The sequence below is a fragment of the Monopterus albus genome, unplaced genomic scaffold, assembly GCF_001952655.1.
Source record: "Monopterus albus unplaced genomic scaffold, M_albus_1.0 scaffold2.1, whole genome shotgun sequence".
Taxonomy (NCBI): Eukaryota; Metazoa; Chordata; class Actinopteri; order Synbranchiformes; family Synbranchidae; genus Monopterus; species Monopterus albus.
Genome location: NW_018127882.1, coordinates 2,215,848 through 2,234,013, shown reverse-complemented (window position 1 = coordinate 2,234,013; position 18,166 = coordinate 2,215,848). Strand labels below are relative to the sequence as shown.

Sequence of the window (18,166 nt, the reverse complement as noted above, 5' to 3'; positions counted from 1 at the left end):
AATAATACTGTTAGTATGGGTGTGCCTTCACTGCAGATGCAGCCGTCGCCTGCTTTCATCACTAAGTACACACAATAACAAATTTTTTGAATACCTTCATTGTCTGCTTTATGTGAAAAGCTGTCCCTCGTCTTTCCATTTATTTATCATTTATGTTTTCCTCTTCTTCTATTCTTTCTTTTACTCCAGGCTGCCTCCCTTTATTGTGAGTTAGCATCCATCTACTGTGATCAATATCCCAGGGCTTTTATTAAACACTACTCTTATGCATCTGTGTGTGGCTGTGCACTTGACTGCTTGTGTGTGCCTGCCTTTGTGTGCATCTATTATTGGCCTTCACTTTAATATCAGCTCCGGTCCTACAATGTCTTGAGTCTGAGATACACAATGGGGGCCCTGAATGTTTTTTTTTTCATCACTCTGTTTGTGTGAGTGTATGAACTTGTAGTGTGGTGTTCATACGGTGAATAGACCAGTCTTTATTGATCTCACCAGCTAAGCGTAAGTCAAAGACAAATACGGACAGAAACACACGCCGCATGTGCATCTAAGTGGGTGCATGTCCATCACTGCTTTGCTAATTCCGGCATGTGTAGCTCTCGCTGCACGGACAAAAAGTCCTTGAACCAATGGGTGAGGTATGGAGGTGTACATGCACGCACATGAATGCACACGCACGCTCTCACAGTCGTGTGTGTTTGTGAAAGCGAGCTGTCAGTGCTGCTCTCACACACCATTCATCACAAGCTACTAATTCTGTTAGACCATTGTCGAGCCTTTCGCACCCCACGTTGCTTTCTGAAAACTCAATCAGAGGCTAATGCCCCCAACCCTCCTGACACACATACAAGCTCTCACTCTCAGTTTCTTACTCACACACACTTGCAGAGACCCTGAGGGGACAGCAGTGGTCTTGGTGGACCTCACCAGCCCAAGTCAATAAGTGTTGCTTGAATTTGAAAGACGGGAGCTGCATGGACCGAGTTACTGATGTTGAGAGTGGCTGCACTGAAAAGAAAAGGGTCTTACAATCACCGTCTGACATAGGATTACAATCTGTATTGCATGGAGGAATTTTTCATTCAAAATCAAAATGATCATAATTTAGGATTATCTTAATCTACCCTGATTGCAAGACAATCCTTTCAGTGGTCCACTTATATACAGTAAATACTCTCTAAAGTAAAGAAAAACAAAGAAAAAGAAAAAATGAAAAACATCAGTTGACTTGAACATGCTTGATTTAGTTAGATTTATGCTGTTTATTTATGCTATGGCGCGCACACACACACACACACACACACACACACACATACACAAAATACAAAAATAAAAAAATGGACAGAGTGCAGGAAGCAGACACAGCCACCTGTGCTAGTAGATTTGATTAGTTAATCAGGAATCACTTTGCCCAGCTCAGCTTTTACAAAGCGTAATTACAGAAAAAAAAAAAAAAAAAAAAAATCACTGCAGATGTTGAAAGGGGCAAAGTTTTTTCTACATTGTCAAAAAAAAAAACAACAACAACAGCTTTTAAGAGTAAAAATAATAAAGAGGGGTCTATTAGGGAGACCAGGCAACTGAGCATGCCCAGATGTGGGCTAGGATTAGGCAGAAAGGCCGGCCTAAATTTAGTGCCACCTTTTCATTCTCTAATTATGAGATTAATACATCCTGTCACATATGTCACAATACTACCCTATGATTTATTATCCAGTCAACCAGATGGAGAGATTGAGCCAGAGAAGGAAGGAGGAGTCGGCGATTGTCTGAAAGCAGCTAATCAGCATGCATGTGTGATTGGGCCTCGACAGCACAGCGCGCCCAGTGCCTGTCTGTGTTTATAAAGTTGACTGTATGAATAAAGCCAAGATTTATTGACATAAAACAATGTTGAAGTTGAATTAGATTCTGCCTGCTTCCTGAATAGGCTTCCATATAATGAGAAGGAAACTCCAAGGCATATGTGCCCACACATATACAAGAATGTGCAGAGCACTGGTTGGACTGTGGTTGTAAAGTCTGCCCTGGGCTTTAGGTTTAAATCAATGTCCAAGCCTGATCTTATTTCATCTAATGCATGTTTTAATCATTCTCCCTTCTGATCAATGCAGTCTGGATGCGGCCATCAGGTGCTGCTGAGGGAATTTACAAGCACTTCCATTCTCCTGCCTGTGTTTCCAGACGGACGTTTTATGAGGCAGTGGACAGTGTGACAGTAAATCTCTTCCTCCACTTTGCCAAAATGAAATCTCCCAGCGTTGTTCGCTATGCCCATATTTGTTTGTCTCACTGTGTTGCTTGTGCAAACAGAACTAGCACTGGCTCTGCCAAGTCAACGTTCTAGTCTCTTTATTTTAATAGTGTCTGGAAGGGGCAATAAAAGTGAAGTGTCTTTATTCAATACTCGACAATAAAACTGGAAGTAGGGAAACTTTGAAACCTCTGAGTTGCATTTAGGAAACTAAATTAACAGGTTTTACATACTTGTCGGTAATTGGAATTTAGCAGTAAATGAAAGAAAAAACAAATGTAAAAATAATAACAAAGTTTGGGTTTAGAGCCTGATATAACCAATGCCAGAAATCTGAAGAGAAAACTTCTGAATGGGGATATTGTACATATGCACACTACAGTAAGGTACCACTGTTCATCTACAGTTCTGTTTTTGAGCTACAAAAAATACCTTTTGTGGCTGTTTTCAGCATGTTATGTTCAAAATCTTTCTTTGAAATTCAGTCTGTGTTTATGCATGTCTGTGCATGGATGTGCATATCTGGGCAGGACAGTGATTCTTATTGTTTTTGTGGTGTTTCAGTGGAACTATATTGTGTCACGTTGTACTGTTATTATTTTGCAAAAGTTGTTGAAATAAATTACTCAAAGTATCTTAACCTACCAAACTATTAAACTGAAACTACAACCAAACCAGAAAAAGCTGAATATAGTACTACAGGGAAGCGGATCCCAACCTTTGCTCTCATGTAACCCCACAGTCCTGCCAGATGAAGCTGACATCATCATATCTGTTCATTTAATTTGATTTTAATTATTGGATGTTATTTAATATCATTAAATACAGAAGCAACAATGTTTTCATAGAGTTGAAGTGTTAGTTTTTAGGTTGGCTTGGTTATTTGTACTACCACTTGGATTAGCTGAAGCTGTACATTACAACCATTTATCTATTATGTAAATATTGCATACCATTTTAATACATCAAGCAAACATTTTCAATTATTTACACTTTCTGATACATCAATGTGTTTCAATTTAGCTCAATGTTTAGCCCTTTCTGCATGATTGCTAACTAGTTTTTTCACTTTCTCAGATGCAACAAATAGATGTTCCACAGCTGACTCAGTACATAGATATATATTCTTTTAATCAAATCCTAATTTTATTTATTTTTCAGATTAGCTGGGCTCCTCCACAGTCACCCGGGCAACTACAACCTCAAATGAGAGCAAGTTGAGATAATACATAAAATCAATTTTATTCTTTGTTCACAATAAACACCGACTTCAATCCTGATGCCTACAACACATTCCAAAAACAGTTGGGCTGGCTGCATTTCAGGCCCAATAATGAGGTAAAACAACGAACTAATGATCCCATTTGAAACAGGTGATGTCAGCAGGTGACTGCATCATGATTTGGTACAAAAGTGGCATCCAGGAAAGGCCGAGCCCTTTAGGAGCAAAGATGGGCCGAGGACCACCAGTTTGACAACATATGTGTGAGAAAATTATTGAAATGTTTAAAAACAATGTTCCTCAAAGAAAGATAGGAAGAGATTTGGATATCTCACTCTCTACGGGGCATAACATCATTAAAAGAGTCAAGGAATCTGGAGGGATTTCAGTATGTAAAGGACAAGGGAGCACGTCTAAGCTGGATGACCGTGATCTCCGATCCCTCAGACGCCACTGCATCAAGAATCATCCCTTTAGACCAAAGAAGAAAAGGACCATCCCGGCTGTTACCAGCAACAAGTCCAAAAACCAGGGTCTGTCATGGTCTGGGGTTGTGTCAGTGCCCTTAGCAATAGTAACTTATACTTTTGTGATGGCTCCATTAATGCTGTAAAATACAGAGAGATTATAGAACAACATACAGTATGTTGCCTTCAAGACAACATCTTTTCCAGGGATGCCCATACATATTTGAACAAGACAAAGCAAAACCTCATAGTGCACATTACGAAGGCCTGACTGTGGAGCAAAAAGGTGTGAGTGCTGGACTGGCCTGCCTGCAGTCCTGATCTGTTCCCAGTAGAGAATGTGTCTCAGTTTGAAACACAAACTGTGTCAACAAAGACCCAGGACTGTTGCGCACCTTAAGACTTGTTTGCAGGAAGAATGGGACAAAATTACACTTGACACATTTAATCACTTGGTGTCCTCAGTCTGTAAATGTCTTTTAAGTGTAAAAGGAACAGCAACATCACAGTGTGGTAAATGCTTTACTGTCCCAACTTTTTTTGGAATGTGTTGCAGGGACCAGAATTGAAGTGAGTGTTTATTTTGCACAAAGAATTAAAATTGATGGTGTCACATCAAATAATGTGCAGCTGTATTGTTTTCAACGTAATACAGGACACAGATGATTTACAAAGCACTATTTTCAGTTTTAATTTTGATTTTACATACCGTCCCAACATTTTCTGATTTGGGGTTATATTAAAATAACGTGATAACAATTCTAATATTGTATCATGTGATCTCAGTGGCAACTGCACACTGCTGATGAAGATGTTAGATAACACTGAAGGCAAAAGAAAACTGCTAAGAGGACCTAAATTATTTAAAGGATAACCAGTAATTTTCTATATTAACAGCATTTTCAGCAATCTCCATACAGAGAATAAAACCAACAATAAACTGCCTCTACTCATGGTTAATGTGTGTCAGCGTGTCAGGTCTGGATTAGCTTGTTCTTCTGTGCCACAGACCTCTGTTTTACAAAAACGATTAAAAACACATAAGTGAAACACACCTCTGCATTGGGTGGCAACATTTCTTCATTAGCAAACACCTGAGTGTGAGGTGCTAGTGGAGTTTAAACAAAGCTGACATCTTGCGCAAAATCTCAAGCATGCGCAGTTAGCTTTGACTTGTGCTAACGTCAGGAAATTCTGGCTGCTCAAAGACTTTGGGGTTTTGTAACGAAAAATATTTCACCTAGTGCAGAGGTGTTTCCCTTATGTGTTTTTTAATCATTTTTGAAGAACAACGAAGGTCTGTCACTAATCCAGGGCTGATAGCTGATAAACATTAGCCATGAGTCGAGGCAAATCAGTGCCGGTTTTAATATTTTTATGGAGCTCACTGAGAATACTATTAACATAGTAAAATATCTTATTGATATCCTTATATTGATTACACCCATGTTGCCCAGCCTCGGTGCATTTGTGCATGTAATTGTACAGTACATGTGTATAATGTATATGTATGACAATAAAAATAATATTTTCCTCACAGTGAGGGACAGTGACACACATTTGACACTATATTTGGGCACTTGTTCTAATGTCTCTCCATCTGCGTTTTTATCAATCTCTCCCTCTGGTTAGTATGTACAGACACACATAACGTTAGATATAAACATACAAAAGCATTGGTGAATATAAATCCATGCAAAGGTTCTATATTATACCAGCATTCAGTGTACTTCATACTAGTTATTTGAGTTCTGGTTGTTTACATTAGGCAGATACAGTAGATACATGGTGCTAATTGTGTTGAGATCAGCAAAAACACCTGGCAGCATAACTGACTGCTGCTGTCTATTGAAAGGATCACACTCTTTAATTTGTTATTGACTGAAGCTTTGTTTGGTTTGTTTTCCAGACTCCTCCAGAATTAAACATTTAAAAATTGTATATTTGCAGTTAGGCAACCTGAAAAATGGGGTCAAGAAATCAAGACAAATTTGTAACTTATTTTGAAGTTCATTTGTAGTTTATTTCTTATCACTATTATTAAGCAAAATGTGAATGCTAACAGCCAGTTGTCCTGTTGAAAGCAACCCACACACACACACACACACACGCTCACACAAACACAAATAGGATTTTCCCTGAGGTTTATGATATCTGTCACCGGTTTTCTGGGCTTTCTATTTTGGTGGTGAGCTTTGCAATAGGGCACATGAGCACATTCATCCACATGTCCACTCCCGCCTTGGAGGGGAACCGTAGACCTTTAAACTGACACTTGTCAGTCATACTGGCAAGCTGTACTGACAGGAACATAATGAGGGATGGTGAGAGGTGCAGCATGAGCAAAGAGAAGACAGAAGAAGCAGCTTGAAAAATGTAGACGAAAGGTGGGAGAGGAGGGAGATGAAGACGAGGGAAGCAAGTGGAGGTGAGACTTCTGAAGCTTGTTAGAGACGTAGCGAGATGAGAGTGGTGCAGCATGCTGTTTGGTGTTTTAGCACGTCACTGTCTTTTTGATTTGTTAGCATGTGTTTATGATGCTGTTTCTCTGTCTGCTTCTGTCAATCTCTATTATTAGACCCTCAGATCCTCCCCCTGCTGTTTTGACACTTCCGTTGCTCCTCTTTCACACTTCCGCACACATGTGTACCATTTGGGCTTGTATATATAGAACCCTCAAACATATAGATGCACAAAATAACATAAATAGACAATAACAGACTGATTAATGTATACACACATGCAAATTCAGCACCCACACTCCTCATGACATACATGCTGGTTAGCTCTGGTGGGTGCTTTGAGGTATGACGTGCCTTCAGCACAGGTTGTTCTGGGCAAATGGTGAGATTTCCCTCTTTCAATGCGGCTAACTATCAAATTTACTTGATCAGACACGCCGCGCTGCCTCTGATCTCTCCATGCTGACAGAGACAGCAACACTGAAGTCTGATCTACTGTAAGTCTGTTCTGTGAAACCATGAAACGGCCTAAAGGTGTGAGCCGGTGGTCCCCTTGAATACCTCTAGAGACAGCAAACTGATGAAGTCTTGCATTTAAGTTAACTGACTTTGATTTGACATGTTTTGCATAACCATCAATATGAATTTCTCCAAACAGTTAGGCTCCTGTAGGGGAATAAAAATATTCATAAATAACGTTTTTTTGACAAAGTTTCTTCTGGGAAACTGGAAAACGAACTTTGATCTTCTCAACAATTAACACTCAGTGACATCATATGCCAGGCAAATGATTATCACAATATACTGTAGAGCTGGATTAACAATCTAATTTTACAAGCTTTGAAAATGCTGCAACCGAGCGCTCACTGGCGTTCTCCTGGCCCTTAGAAAGAGAGAGTGAGAGCAGTGTCTGCGGCTGCAAGATTAGCTTGGTAATTAACCACAAAGCAATTATCGGGCGGTGGGATGAGAGACGCATCTCGGAGAAGGTGTTTCTTGACGTGTTTAATAGGTGTTGAGTAGTTTGATCAGTTGCCAGAAATGTTGTCTCTGATTCGAGGCCCACAGTCCAACAGAGGTTGATCCACAGCTGATATGTGTGGCTGCTGAGAATTCAATTAATTAGATTGTTGCTTTTCCTTCCATCCACTTTTCATTAACCTCCATTGACACCTCGGCAAAGCTCGCACGCCGGTTTACGACTGTGTCAGGATTAACAAGGAAATGGGAAGCTGGCAATAAACAAAGTTGCCAGAGGAAGGAGATTCCCTCTGGGAACAGCACTCTCACAGATTCAAACAAAGGATGCACTTGAAAAGTGAAGATTAGCTTCTCTCTAACTGCATCTCGGTGTTGGATTACAAAAGTTAAAATGCTTCAGTGCCAGCTGTCATGTCCAAAAAATCCAAAAGACTTTTTAATGACTGAGTGAAGACCAGTGGTGAGATCACAGTAGAAAAGTGTGTAAGAGGGTAGAGTTTGAGGGCTTTGGCTAAGTGCTATTGATGAAAATAAGGATGGCTCTCTTGGGGGGACCAACTGCTGTTCTTCAGATCAGAAACAGACTCAATCAATAAATCCAACTCACCAACAATTCAACTAATGGCTGTCATTTTGAGCGGTAGTCTAAAGATTTTAACAGTATTGACAAACTCGCGCAAGATGTATGTTCTCACTCACGATCCCTTTTAAACATTGACTATCATAATATATCAGTCCCACGCATCGTCCCTGATTTGTTCTCATTCTGCCATCAAGTTTTACTCACTCTCTTACTCACTTCTTGTTAAATCAAAGGGCCTGTACTTTGATACATATACCATTTGACTGCACTTTTAAGAGTTCTTTGACCTACCCGACTCGTCATCAGACTTGTTGTCATTCTCAGAGTCTGTCAGCGTGAGGGCTGAGTTCTCGCGACTGGACAATCCTGAGCTGCGGCGGGACTTTACCCCTCCTCGTCCGGCCCACAGCTGGATGGCTCGCTCTGGAGACAGCGGCCCCTCTGGATCCGAGTCAGCATCAGAGCCGGCGTTGAGGGAGTACCCCCTCTGGAGGAGGCCCAGGTCAGGACAATAGGGAACGGCAGCGGGGTGCGGAGGAGGAGTTGGCTCGCATACTCCTAGCTCAGCCAGGGTGAAGTTACCCCCTACAAGGTAGAGTGAGGAGTTACACAGGTGGAGAGTAGAGAGCAATGTAAAAGCAGTAAATGAAGACAAACAAATGCTGACAAATGCACACACATATCTAGCAAACAAACCCACAATCACATGCAGCGAAGCACACTAATTATGAAACTATGGAGGCGGAGGCTGAAAATTGGGCTTTGTTGTGGCAGGCGGGGGGGAGAGATGACACAGCATGGATCAGGCACAAATTCCACTAGCTGCTGGAAGGAATATGTACTGGCCTGTAGGCCTGTTAACACCGGCTTAGATGCCTGCCTCTCTCGCTTTACTGCTCTGCATTGGCATTCACGAGGTGTTGATGTGAGATCAAAGAGCTGTTCACGTGAGGCCTCTCAGACTGTAGTGGAGCCGATTTGCTGCCTTCTGGGTTTGATCATTTCCCCAGTTGCCATCACATGTTGGGCCCCAGGCTCACAGAACATACTGTGGGTTGCTGCAACATGGGGGCCCTGCTGCCTAACACTCTCCCCCTCAAGACAAACTGACTTGTCACGTCCAAAATAAATATATAAAATTATCCAAATTAAAGCACATCAAAGGAAATCAATAAACAGTGCTGCAGTCCAATTAAATCCAAGCTGAAGAAAAAGCAATTAAGGAAAAAGGCATGCTCAACCAATTTATTCTCTATACTAATTAAAAGAGTATTGTGGATGCAATCGCTCACCATCAGCTGTTGTGGTAAAGGGATTGGGGGAAAAACAGTTGTGATTGACTTCATTAGCAGTTTGTGAGGGAGGGGGACGAAAGAACCAAGTGACAAGAGGTTGGCGTTGTGGCAGCACTCTGTATGAATCAATGCGCTGCGAATCACACAGCTGTGTGACTGGGTTAACTGTGACTCATCAGGCGCACGGACGCAATCAGAGAAAGAGGAATTAAACAGATGAAAATCGTCTGCTGGATCTTCACAGCTCCTCTTCACAGCCTCACTGAAACTCAAGAGTTGCGCTCAAAAGTGCTGAGGAGGAGGAGCAGAGGGCCTGAAAGAAAACTTAGCTGGGGATGTGGTGAAAGGCGCTACGTTTCTACTCAGACAAACAGATGGACTGGACTAGCGAACAGAGGCAAGTGGATAACTCCACAAGTGGATTCAGCTACTAAACTACAGTTTGCTCAGCAACCAACTAGCTACCATACAAAGGCACCAAAGACTTCAAGCAATAGTACCATTCTTCATCTTCTTTGCTTCATTGTCTTTTCCTCCCACTTAACATAGAAGATGAAAAAAGAAACCTTCTTTACAATTCATAACACAAGGGACTTTTACAATCTGCTAGTAATTTACACTATAGTGCTACTGTGTACACACACACGATCTAACCATAGTCATTGAACTCATACCTGAGATGAAGTATCGTAGGAGGACGGGAGAGAGCTCCAGGAGGCCTGAGAGAGTAGAGCACACTGGTTCTTTTACATCTGTCAGCAAATCATCCTGAACTGAACTGCTTACTTGAAAATGCCTACACCACAATTACAGCTGGGATAACTCTTTATGTAAATTATCCAATCTAACTAAAATGACAATAATTGGACACAAACACACAAACACATCTTCTAGTCTAAACAAATGCTACATTACACAACATGAAAGTGTGTGCATTAGCGTGTTTGTGTGCATGCGCTAGTCACACAGCAAATGTTGTATCCCACAGGCCACCGTTGTGTACAATTAACATCCCATAACCAGTGATTACACATGCAAATCCATTCACTTCTTATCACCATCAGACACAGCCTGATGCCACAGCAATCTACATGGTCTCAAAGAAAGATGGATTGGCGCAAGGGGTTGAAGCAGACGTGAAAATCTATCTCAGTTATTCCACAAATAGAAAACCAATCGTATGTTTGTATAATCATATTATGAATGATGTGGGGGCAAACGTGGTGCTCCATTCTAATCAGATCACCGCCTGTCACTCGACACCACCGCTGTCTTTCACACGCTGACAATGCACATGAATGTGTGTTTTGAGTCCTGCACTGTGTCTGTTCATTGTCTGTTGACCTGTGCATTCAACATGAATGTGTTGTATCTATGAATAAAACTACACTAGAGGTTATGAGGGCAAAAGCAACATGATCTAGAGAGCCTTGCTGAATGCTTTTCACTGATAGAAGGGAAAACAACAAGTGGCAGAGTGCAAAAAGAGGTAAAAACAAAAATAATGTGTGTGTATGTGTGTGTGTGAAAAAGAGGAAGAGTGCACATGAACAGCAGGTTTGACTGAGTTAAATACAAGAGTACATGAAAACAGAACACGAGATGTACAAGAAGAACCTAAATCAGTATAGTAATATATTAATGTATTAAATGAAATAGTAATAACCGAAAGAAAGAACAGACAGAAAAAAAGATGCACACCGCAACCTAGTAGAACTAAAAAGTGGGTTATGTGTGTGCAGACATCTGCGTTAGAATGTGTTATACGGCGAAAACAGTATGATGTAAAATTCTTCCCTGAATACTTTTCACTAGCAGAGTGAAGAAAAGAGCCAAAGGAAGAGAGAGGAGTGTGAAATGTGAGGAAGACAAATACAATAGAGGGTTACTGAGTTACTAAGTTTCACAGTTTTCACAGCAGAATGCAAGCCTGTTTTTCAGTGTGCATGGAAACAGCTAGGGCCTCAATCAGTGTCTGTTCAGTCACATTTAAAAGAGGGGGCTATAATAAGAGAAACAGAAATAACAAAAAGAGGAACAGAAGCAGAACTAGCAAGACAGCAAAAGCTACGTTTAAACCAATTTTAGCCCTGCATGAAAAAAAAACACACACACTTTATGTTTTTGAATGAGATGCACAGGTCCTGCAAATTAAATGACAACATTTGTTGTTTGTTCATTCTCTCAAGAAAGACAAAGTCAGATCTTACGCCCCTATGGGCGGGGCCACACAAGTTATCTGTGCCAGCCATAACTGTTACACATCACAGTTGAAAATTAATTCATTTTATATGATGTGACAATGCTAAAATTAAGTTTGGTTAGGCACAACAACAACTCAGAGAAAGATCATTGTTTGGATTAAACTAAATACTCAGTTAAGGAAAACATTCTGGTTAAAGTTACTACAGTCATTTGCTATGTATACAAGAGCTTCGGTTACAGTAATGAATACTCAGTTATGGTTAGGAAACAGTCGTGGTCACGGTTGGGAATGAAAAATGAACAGCAATCTCTTCCATTAAAATCCATTTTGCATTCCATAAGATTACCTGACATCTTCCTGTGCTTCTTTCACAGTAGTTACTATGACCATTGGAGGGCTTTGCCACCTGAACAACAAAATAGTCACTTTGAAACACTTGCTGAAATGACTGATGCAGTAGGGACACAGAGGTTCTGGTTTAAAAAAACAGAACATATGGCTTTCCTTCAAAAAAGCACTGAACGAGGCTCGGCTGGCACATCATATATTGCAACTAATCAAGCACGTGCAGGTGCACATTCCTTTGATACCTTGTAATATGAATGTTCTGCTGTCCTACTACTCATAAGGAACAATAAAATGACAAAGTTCTGGGATATTATAAATCACCATGTAGTGCTCTGCCATCTTAAAAGCCTTCAAACCCATGGATCTATTACTCCAACTGGACTTCCTGGGTCGTACAGTTTATCATTTGTCTCAGCGGCACCTGGAATAATCTGCATTCACCAGCGCAGTCAACAAACTACAAGCTACATAATGACTCGAACATATTTGTACTGATTTACAAAGCCCAATCATTCTTAACACAGCCTGGTTGAAGCCCCAGTTTCACTTGTTTCTTTGCTTAGTATGGACTTTAGTTTCCTGCATGTGAGATACATCATCATTTGGAGCATTCATCCACCACATGTTGTGTCTCAGAAAAATTGGTGACGGGGGAAAAAGAAATGTTTTGTCGGAACTTGTATACAATAGTATGAGTGGGAATGGCGTTTGCAGTGATCCATTAAATCAAATGTAATTCCTCTGATAAAAGTCATTATGGATGTGTGTGAGAGTGTAGTGTGTGTGTGTGTGTGTGTGAGATTGTTTGTGAGCAGACAGCTTTGCGGGATATAGGGGCCTATCATTAAAAAATCATTTGCGCTTGTTAGCAGTTTGACAGGCAAAGTATAGACAGCAGGACTCTGCATTAGGCTGTTTGACTTTGCTTCACCCCATCATGGAATTCTGTAAAGAATGTAAAGCAGGCAGAACCTGTGGGCTCCAATGCCTGCAATTATGTTGCTTTTCCCGGATCCAGTAGTTTACTGCGCAGGCCACCCTCGGACATGCCATTTTGAGCTTTGGGGGGAGCGCCAGTTCAGAACAAGTTCTGATTTGCCCTGAAGTGCTCGACTAGTGAACTGATTTGCTTCTGGAGGGAGAATGCATCAAAATCAGGAAGCAAATGCAACTGTGCACGGCAGGTTCCCCAGCAATCCCTTCAAATAGCTGAAATTACTGTTAATAACAGTAAAAGCCTTATTTTCTTTGTCACAGCTAAGAAAATGTTAGAATTTATGGCTAATAACAGCCAAATGTGTCATTTCTTAATACTTTCCATTTTCATTTGCATCCAATTCAAAATTCATCTGCAACTGCACTTTAGTATCCCTGAAGAAAATGAACTTCTCTTTTTTGTTTTCTTTCTGGTGAATCATAAAGCAATAAAATATACATATATAAAAAGCTTAAGTGAAGAGATGTTTTACCGGAAAAAGAAGTAGGAGAGTCTGAAAATACAGCAGAGACAATACAGCAGTTAGGGCCCAACTTTCAGGAGTGACATATTCCTGCTCCCTTGGGATCAAATCCCAAATACAATTGCTCTACTGTGCCTCACATAATCTGTCACACTGTCTCTTCTAGTCGCTCAGTGCAAAGCGAAATGTTTTTAAAAAATCATTTAGCTGCTAAGAGTGCTTTTAGAAAATAAAGACCAGCAAAGGAGACGGTGGGGAACATAACATTACATTCTTTAACTGATTACACACATTTCTCATTGTTGACTTCACTATTTTATTTATTTAATTCTTTGTGCACCGGGAGGAGGCCCCGAGGAAGACCCAGGACACGCTGGAGGGACTATGTCTCTCGGCTGGCCTGGGAACGCCTCGGCAGTCCCCCGGAGGAGCTGGAGGAAGTGTCTGGAGAGAGAGAAGTCTGGGCATCTTTGCTTAGACTGCTGCCCCCGCGACCCGGTCCCGGATAAGCGGAGGAAAATGGATGGATTAATTCTTTGTGCATGTGAAATGGCACAACAGAATACAACATTCAAAATGCTTTAAAACTCCCAAAATATTTCATTTTTACTATAACAGTAGCAAAGTCTGCTCCCAGCACAGGAGGGAGTATGAGAATTATCTTGGTATTGAGATAGATGGATAGATGATGGATAGATAATATTATCACATGGATGGTAAAAGTACTATACAGTCTGCACTAAACAATAATAGATCAGAAATGTTGCGGTGTGCTTCAATGCCTTTTAATTTTGTTTTTTCCACCAAAATATGTGCACACACAAAAATTAAACTGCTATAATCCCTTTTCTGCCATATAAAAACTATGTATATAAACACTACCAAACTGCAGATATGAATAATAATAGCTCTAAGCCCATCGGAGGCTGCAGTATAAATGGTTTTCCTCTCAACTGTCTCGTGTCCCATCACACACCCGTACTCCTTGCACACACCCTCGCGGTCACCGTTCTTACTCTATCAGACACTTGTCTATCTCTGCCCATGTTTATGCAAATTACCTCTTTCAGCATCTTCCCCTCTTTTTATAGTATAGTAATGAAATTAGAAAATGAAAATGAGTATGTAAACATATGCAAAATGGGTTATAAATACAGTCCAGAGACAAGTGCTGGAAATTCATGAATTCATGAATTTTGAAAGACATGGCTGTTGAATTTATTTTGTGTCAAAGCAATGAAAACTGATCTACAGTTTGGCTCACACAGACTGCTGCTTTGTGAAGGGGAGAAAAATGTACCTTCTCTTAAGTTGATAAGGGGGTAAAAAACAAAATAGGGAGAGACAGAGAGTGAGGTGAGCTGATCACAGAAAAGGGGATCATGAGATGAGGTGGTGAAGAATGATGAATTTCTCAGTCATGGTAAACAGTTTCTGCAGGAGAGTGACAGAGAGACAAAAATGGAGACAGAAGTAGACAGAAGGAGCAGTACCGTGTACCTGAATAATATGCCAACATTTTGAGTATAATGAAAGGACCTGAGTAGTAGTAAGATGAGTAGTTTGGCTTTGACCTGAATATGTGTTTTACAGGGGTCAAGGTTCAAGGTGACTGCTATCTGTGAAGGAGTGAGAATGGAGCTAGTTGTTGTGCAGCTCCTATTATCACGCATACTATTATTACTTCAACACACATACATGGCATCAGTAGAGAGTACTAATAAACATCTTCACAAATCAGGGTTTCCATGGTGATGGGGTGAAGTAGTGTATAAAATGAAGTGCATGCTGCATGGGTGCATATGTAAACATATCAGAAGTGTGAACGCTAATGAACTCAACCACTACAGATGTTTATAATGAGATCAGGCTGATTTATTTATTTTATTTGTTTAGCCCAATATCACAAATCACAAATTTGCTTTAAGAGGAACCATCTTTGGTATGATAGGTTTTTTTTACATACACAATGGTTTTTTTCTTCATCTTTAAGTCAAGCTCTCCGGTTATACATGCAAATGCCAGCCCAGCATCACTGTGTTCTTAATGGATGATTATGCAGTTCAACTAAAATCCAATGCCAACATTTAGTGTAAACATAGGATGTAAGGTCTCCTTTGAATAGTAGGGATATGGAGACGGTGTTGGGGAAGCTACTTGCGAACTACCAATTGTGCTCATGCTGGAAGAAGTTGAACTGCAGCAGGGGGGTCACATAAGAGGAAAGATGCTACTCAGCTGAGTTTATTGCAAAAGGTGCCTACTTGTTCCAGTCACTGGGAAGTGTAAGGAATGTCAGACACCTGCCTTCTAGAAACCACTGTCCAGATGGGGGTGATACACCAAGCAGGATTACTGCCCGGGTAACTTCTGAAACACCATGCAACAACCTCTCTGATCACTTGTTAACAAATAGCAATAATGAATACTTATGAGTAACTGGCACCTAATTCATTCAAATTTAGTTTTACAAGGTCAGATTCAAGACATTAAAACTATTTTCACAGGTGAGTTGACAGTCCAGCTTCCTGGAATACCCATGAGACCTATTACCGTAATCCCATCTGGGCCTTTCACAAGTACAAAATTACAAAGAATATTTTTGTTGTAAACAAAGAAAAAAATAATTTTCTTGTATGGCCCCAAATCATTAAAATGGAATTTAACTATTTGAATCATTATGAAAATACTACTACTGCAACATGTAGACGATTTACCTATTTGCTTACATGTATTCTCCAACACTGTTTGGGAATCAGGGTGGTGCCAGTGTTCACACAGGGAAAATTTAAATCATCTCAACAATTGATATATAAACTTATCCAGGGTCATAATCTTCCAATAACTGTTGCATTTTAGTTTGAAATGCACATCCCAACCAAATACAAAGTTCTACTTAGGAGCATGTTAGTGTTTTTAAACTTTTTAAAATGTGTTTATTTGTTTATTTATTTATTTAATACATCACAGTTTTACTGCTTTGGGTTTATAGCAGCTTAAGAGCCAGGGAAAAAAGTTAATTATGTGAATGCTAATTTTTCTCTGTATAAGGATTTGAAAACAGTGAGTTTGTCATAACAGCCTAATTAATGTGACAGTATGCCAGTTTTCTGTTTACAGCTTGTTCTATGGATCTGCCCACTAAATTGTACTTTGAACTTGGCATTAAGTATACTGATACAACATTAATGCTCAATAACAAGCATGCATGTAATTAGTGAAAGCAAATGCAAACAACATCTCAGCCTAAAAGCAGTACTCTAACCTGGAGGAGACTGTCAATTCATTTGTGATCAGATGTGCAAAGCTGCATGCACCTTTCACCAAAGTGTTCAATGCTACTACCAAGATGTGCATGACATATGCGACATAATCAGGGGCTGATCATGCCCGTTTGTTGTAAGAAAACACATGATGCAATAAACGTATCGATGCATTTGAGCAATATGATTCTTACTTATCAGTTAACAGTGTTTTCACTATAACCACTAAACACACTAAGTGTTTTGTCAGGCTGCAGATAGAATTCCATTATATCAAATGAGTCAATCCACACTGAATCTGAGATAGGCGTCTCCCTTAGAACCCTTGCGTTTTTTTTACACTTCATGTCTATTTCCCCTTCTGCTGCATTCAGTGAAATGTAATCTTCACAGTTAGCTGTTTAAATCACACAAATCCTCTTGTTTTTTGCTTCTACTGGAATCTGTTAGGCTGCTTGAGTTTCACTTTCACTTTCTAGCCAGGGAAAACCAATGCAGTCTAAATCCATAGGCTGCATAAAAACGCGATTTCTCCCTGATGATCTTACATGAAAACCATTTTTATCCAATACACGTCTTGTTGGTCAGCCTGATAAAGACCCTTTGTCCCGATGCTGTCCTGTTGTCAGATAGGCAGCTGTTCTGACAAGGACTCACGTCTCGCTTCCAGTGTGTTTTATCTGTAAGATCTACATTTACTACATTTACTAGCAGATGGCAAAATACACAGAAAACACAAACATGCACATAGACAGTACGGGACTCCAAGTTTCAGTATGTCCAGGCAGTGTCCATTTTTGTTATGATCTAATAAAAATCACTTACTATATTTTGGGCATAGTGCAATATAATTGTATGTGTAATCTTATCACATACTGTATATCTTTCACCCTAACAATTACATGTCATTTTTTCTTCATATACATCAGTTATGCTGTCAGTTCTGGGTGTACTGCTCAGTTTTGAAGTATTACGAGTCCTGATTTTCAGGACTCGTGACTCTTTGAACACTGATGACTTGGACATGAACTTGGACCCAAGCACTGACTGCATTTGGATTCAGAAGTTGGAGATGGGGACTCAATCATTTATAGGCCACAATCATTTGGCATAAGATAGTGACACTGACAGTCACACTGTTCAATTCTAGGTAGTGTGTATGTGTGTGTGCGTGCTTATGAGTGCATTTGTTTGGCTATTGTGTCACACACAGTAAGTAAATCTTTTTAAATAGCGACAGCTGTGTCATTTGTGTTTAATGTAGACCTTGATGCCTCGGGCTCGGATAACAGGAACTCAACTCAGACTCAATTTTCAGGTAACGGGGACTCGACTGATTATTCTTTGGCAACTTGGACTTGACTTGGACTCGAACACTGGGGACTCAAGACTCAACCCAGACTAGAGGTTTAGTGACTCAACTACAACACTGGCAACTCTAAGGGCAGTTCTGGGATGAAAGCGGAGAATTGCATGGGAATGAATGTTCTGCAAGAATCTCAGCATCAATATTCTTGTCTGGTGATAGAGCTAGGAACTACAGTGCTATCAAGATTTAGGCACTAAAAATTTAAGTGAAGATGCTTTGACAAATATTTCCATAAAATACTTTTAATTTATCAATT

At 40.2% G+C, this 18,166-nt stretch overlaps 1 protein-coding gene across 1 annotated transcript in view; it reads right to left on the bottom strand.

Moving 5' to 3' along the window:
• Window positions 1-18,166, bottom strand: part of LOC109955543 (teneurin-2-like) — a 245,147-nt gene that overhangs the window by 129,402 nt on the left and 97,579 nt on the right. Inside the window, 1 exon segment of the mRNA XM_020591803.1 lies at window positions 8,261-8,554. Coding sequence (XP_020447459.1) covers window positions 8,261-8,554 — 294 coding nt within the window.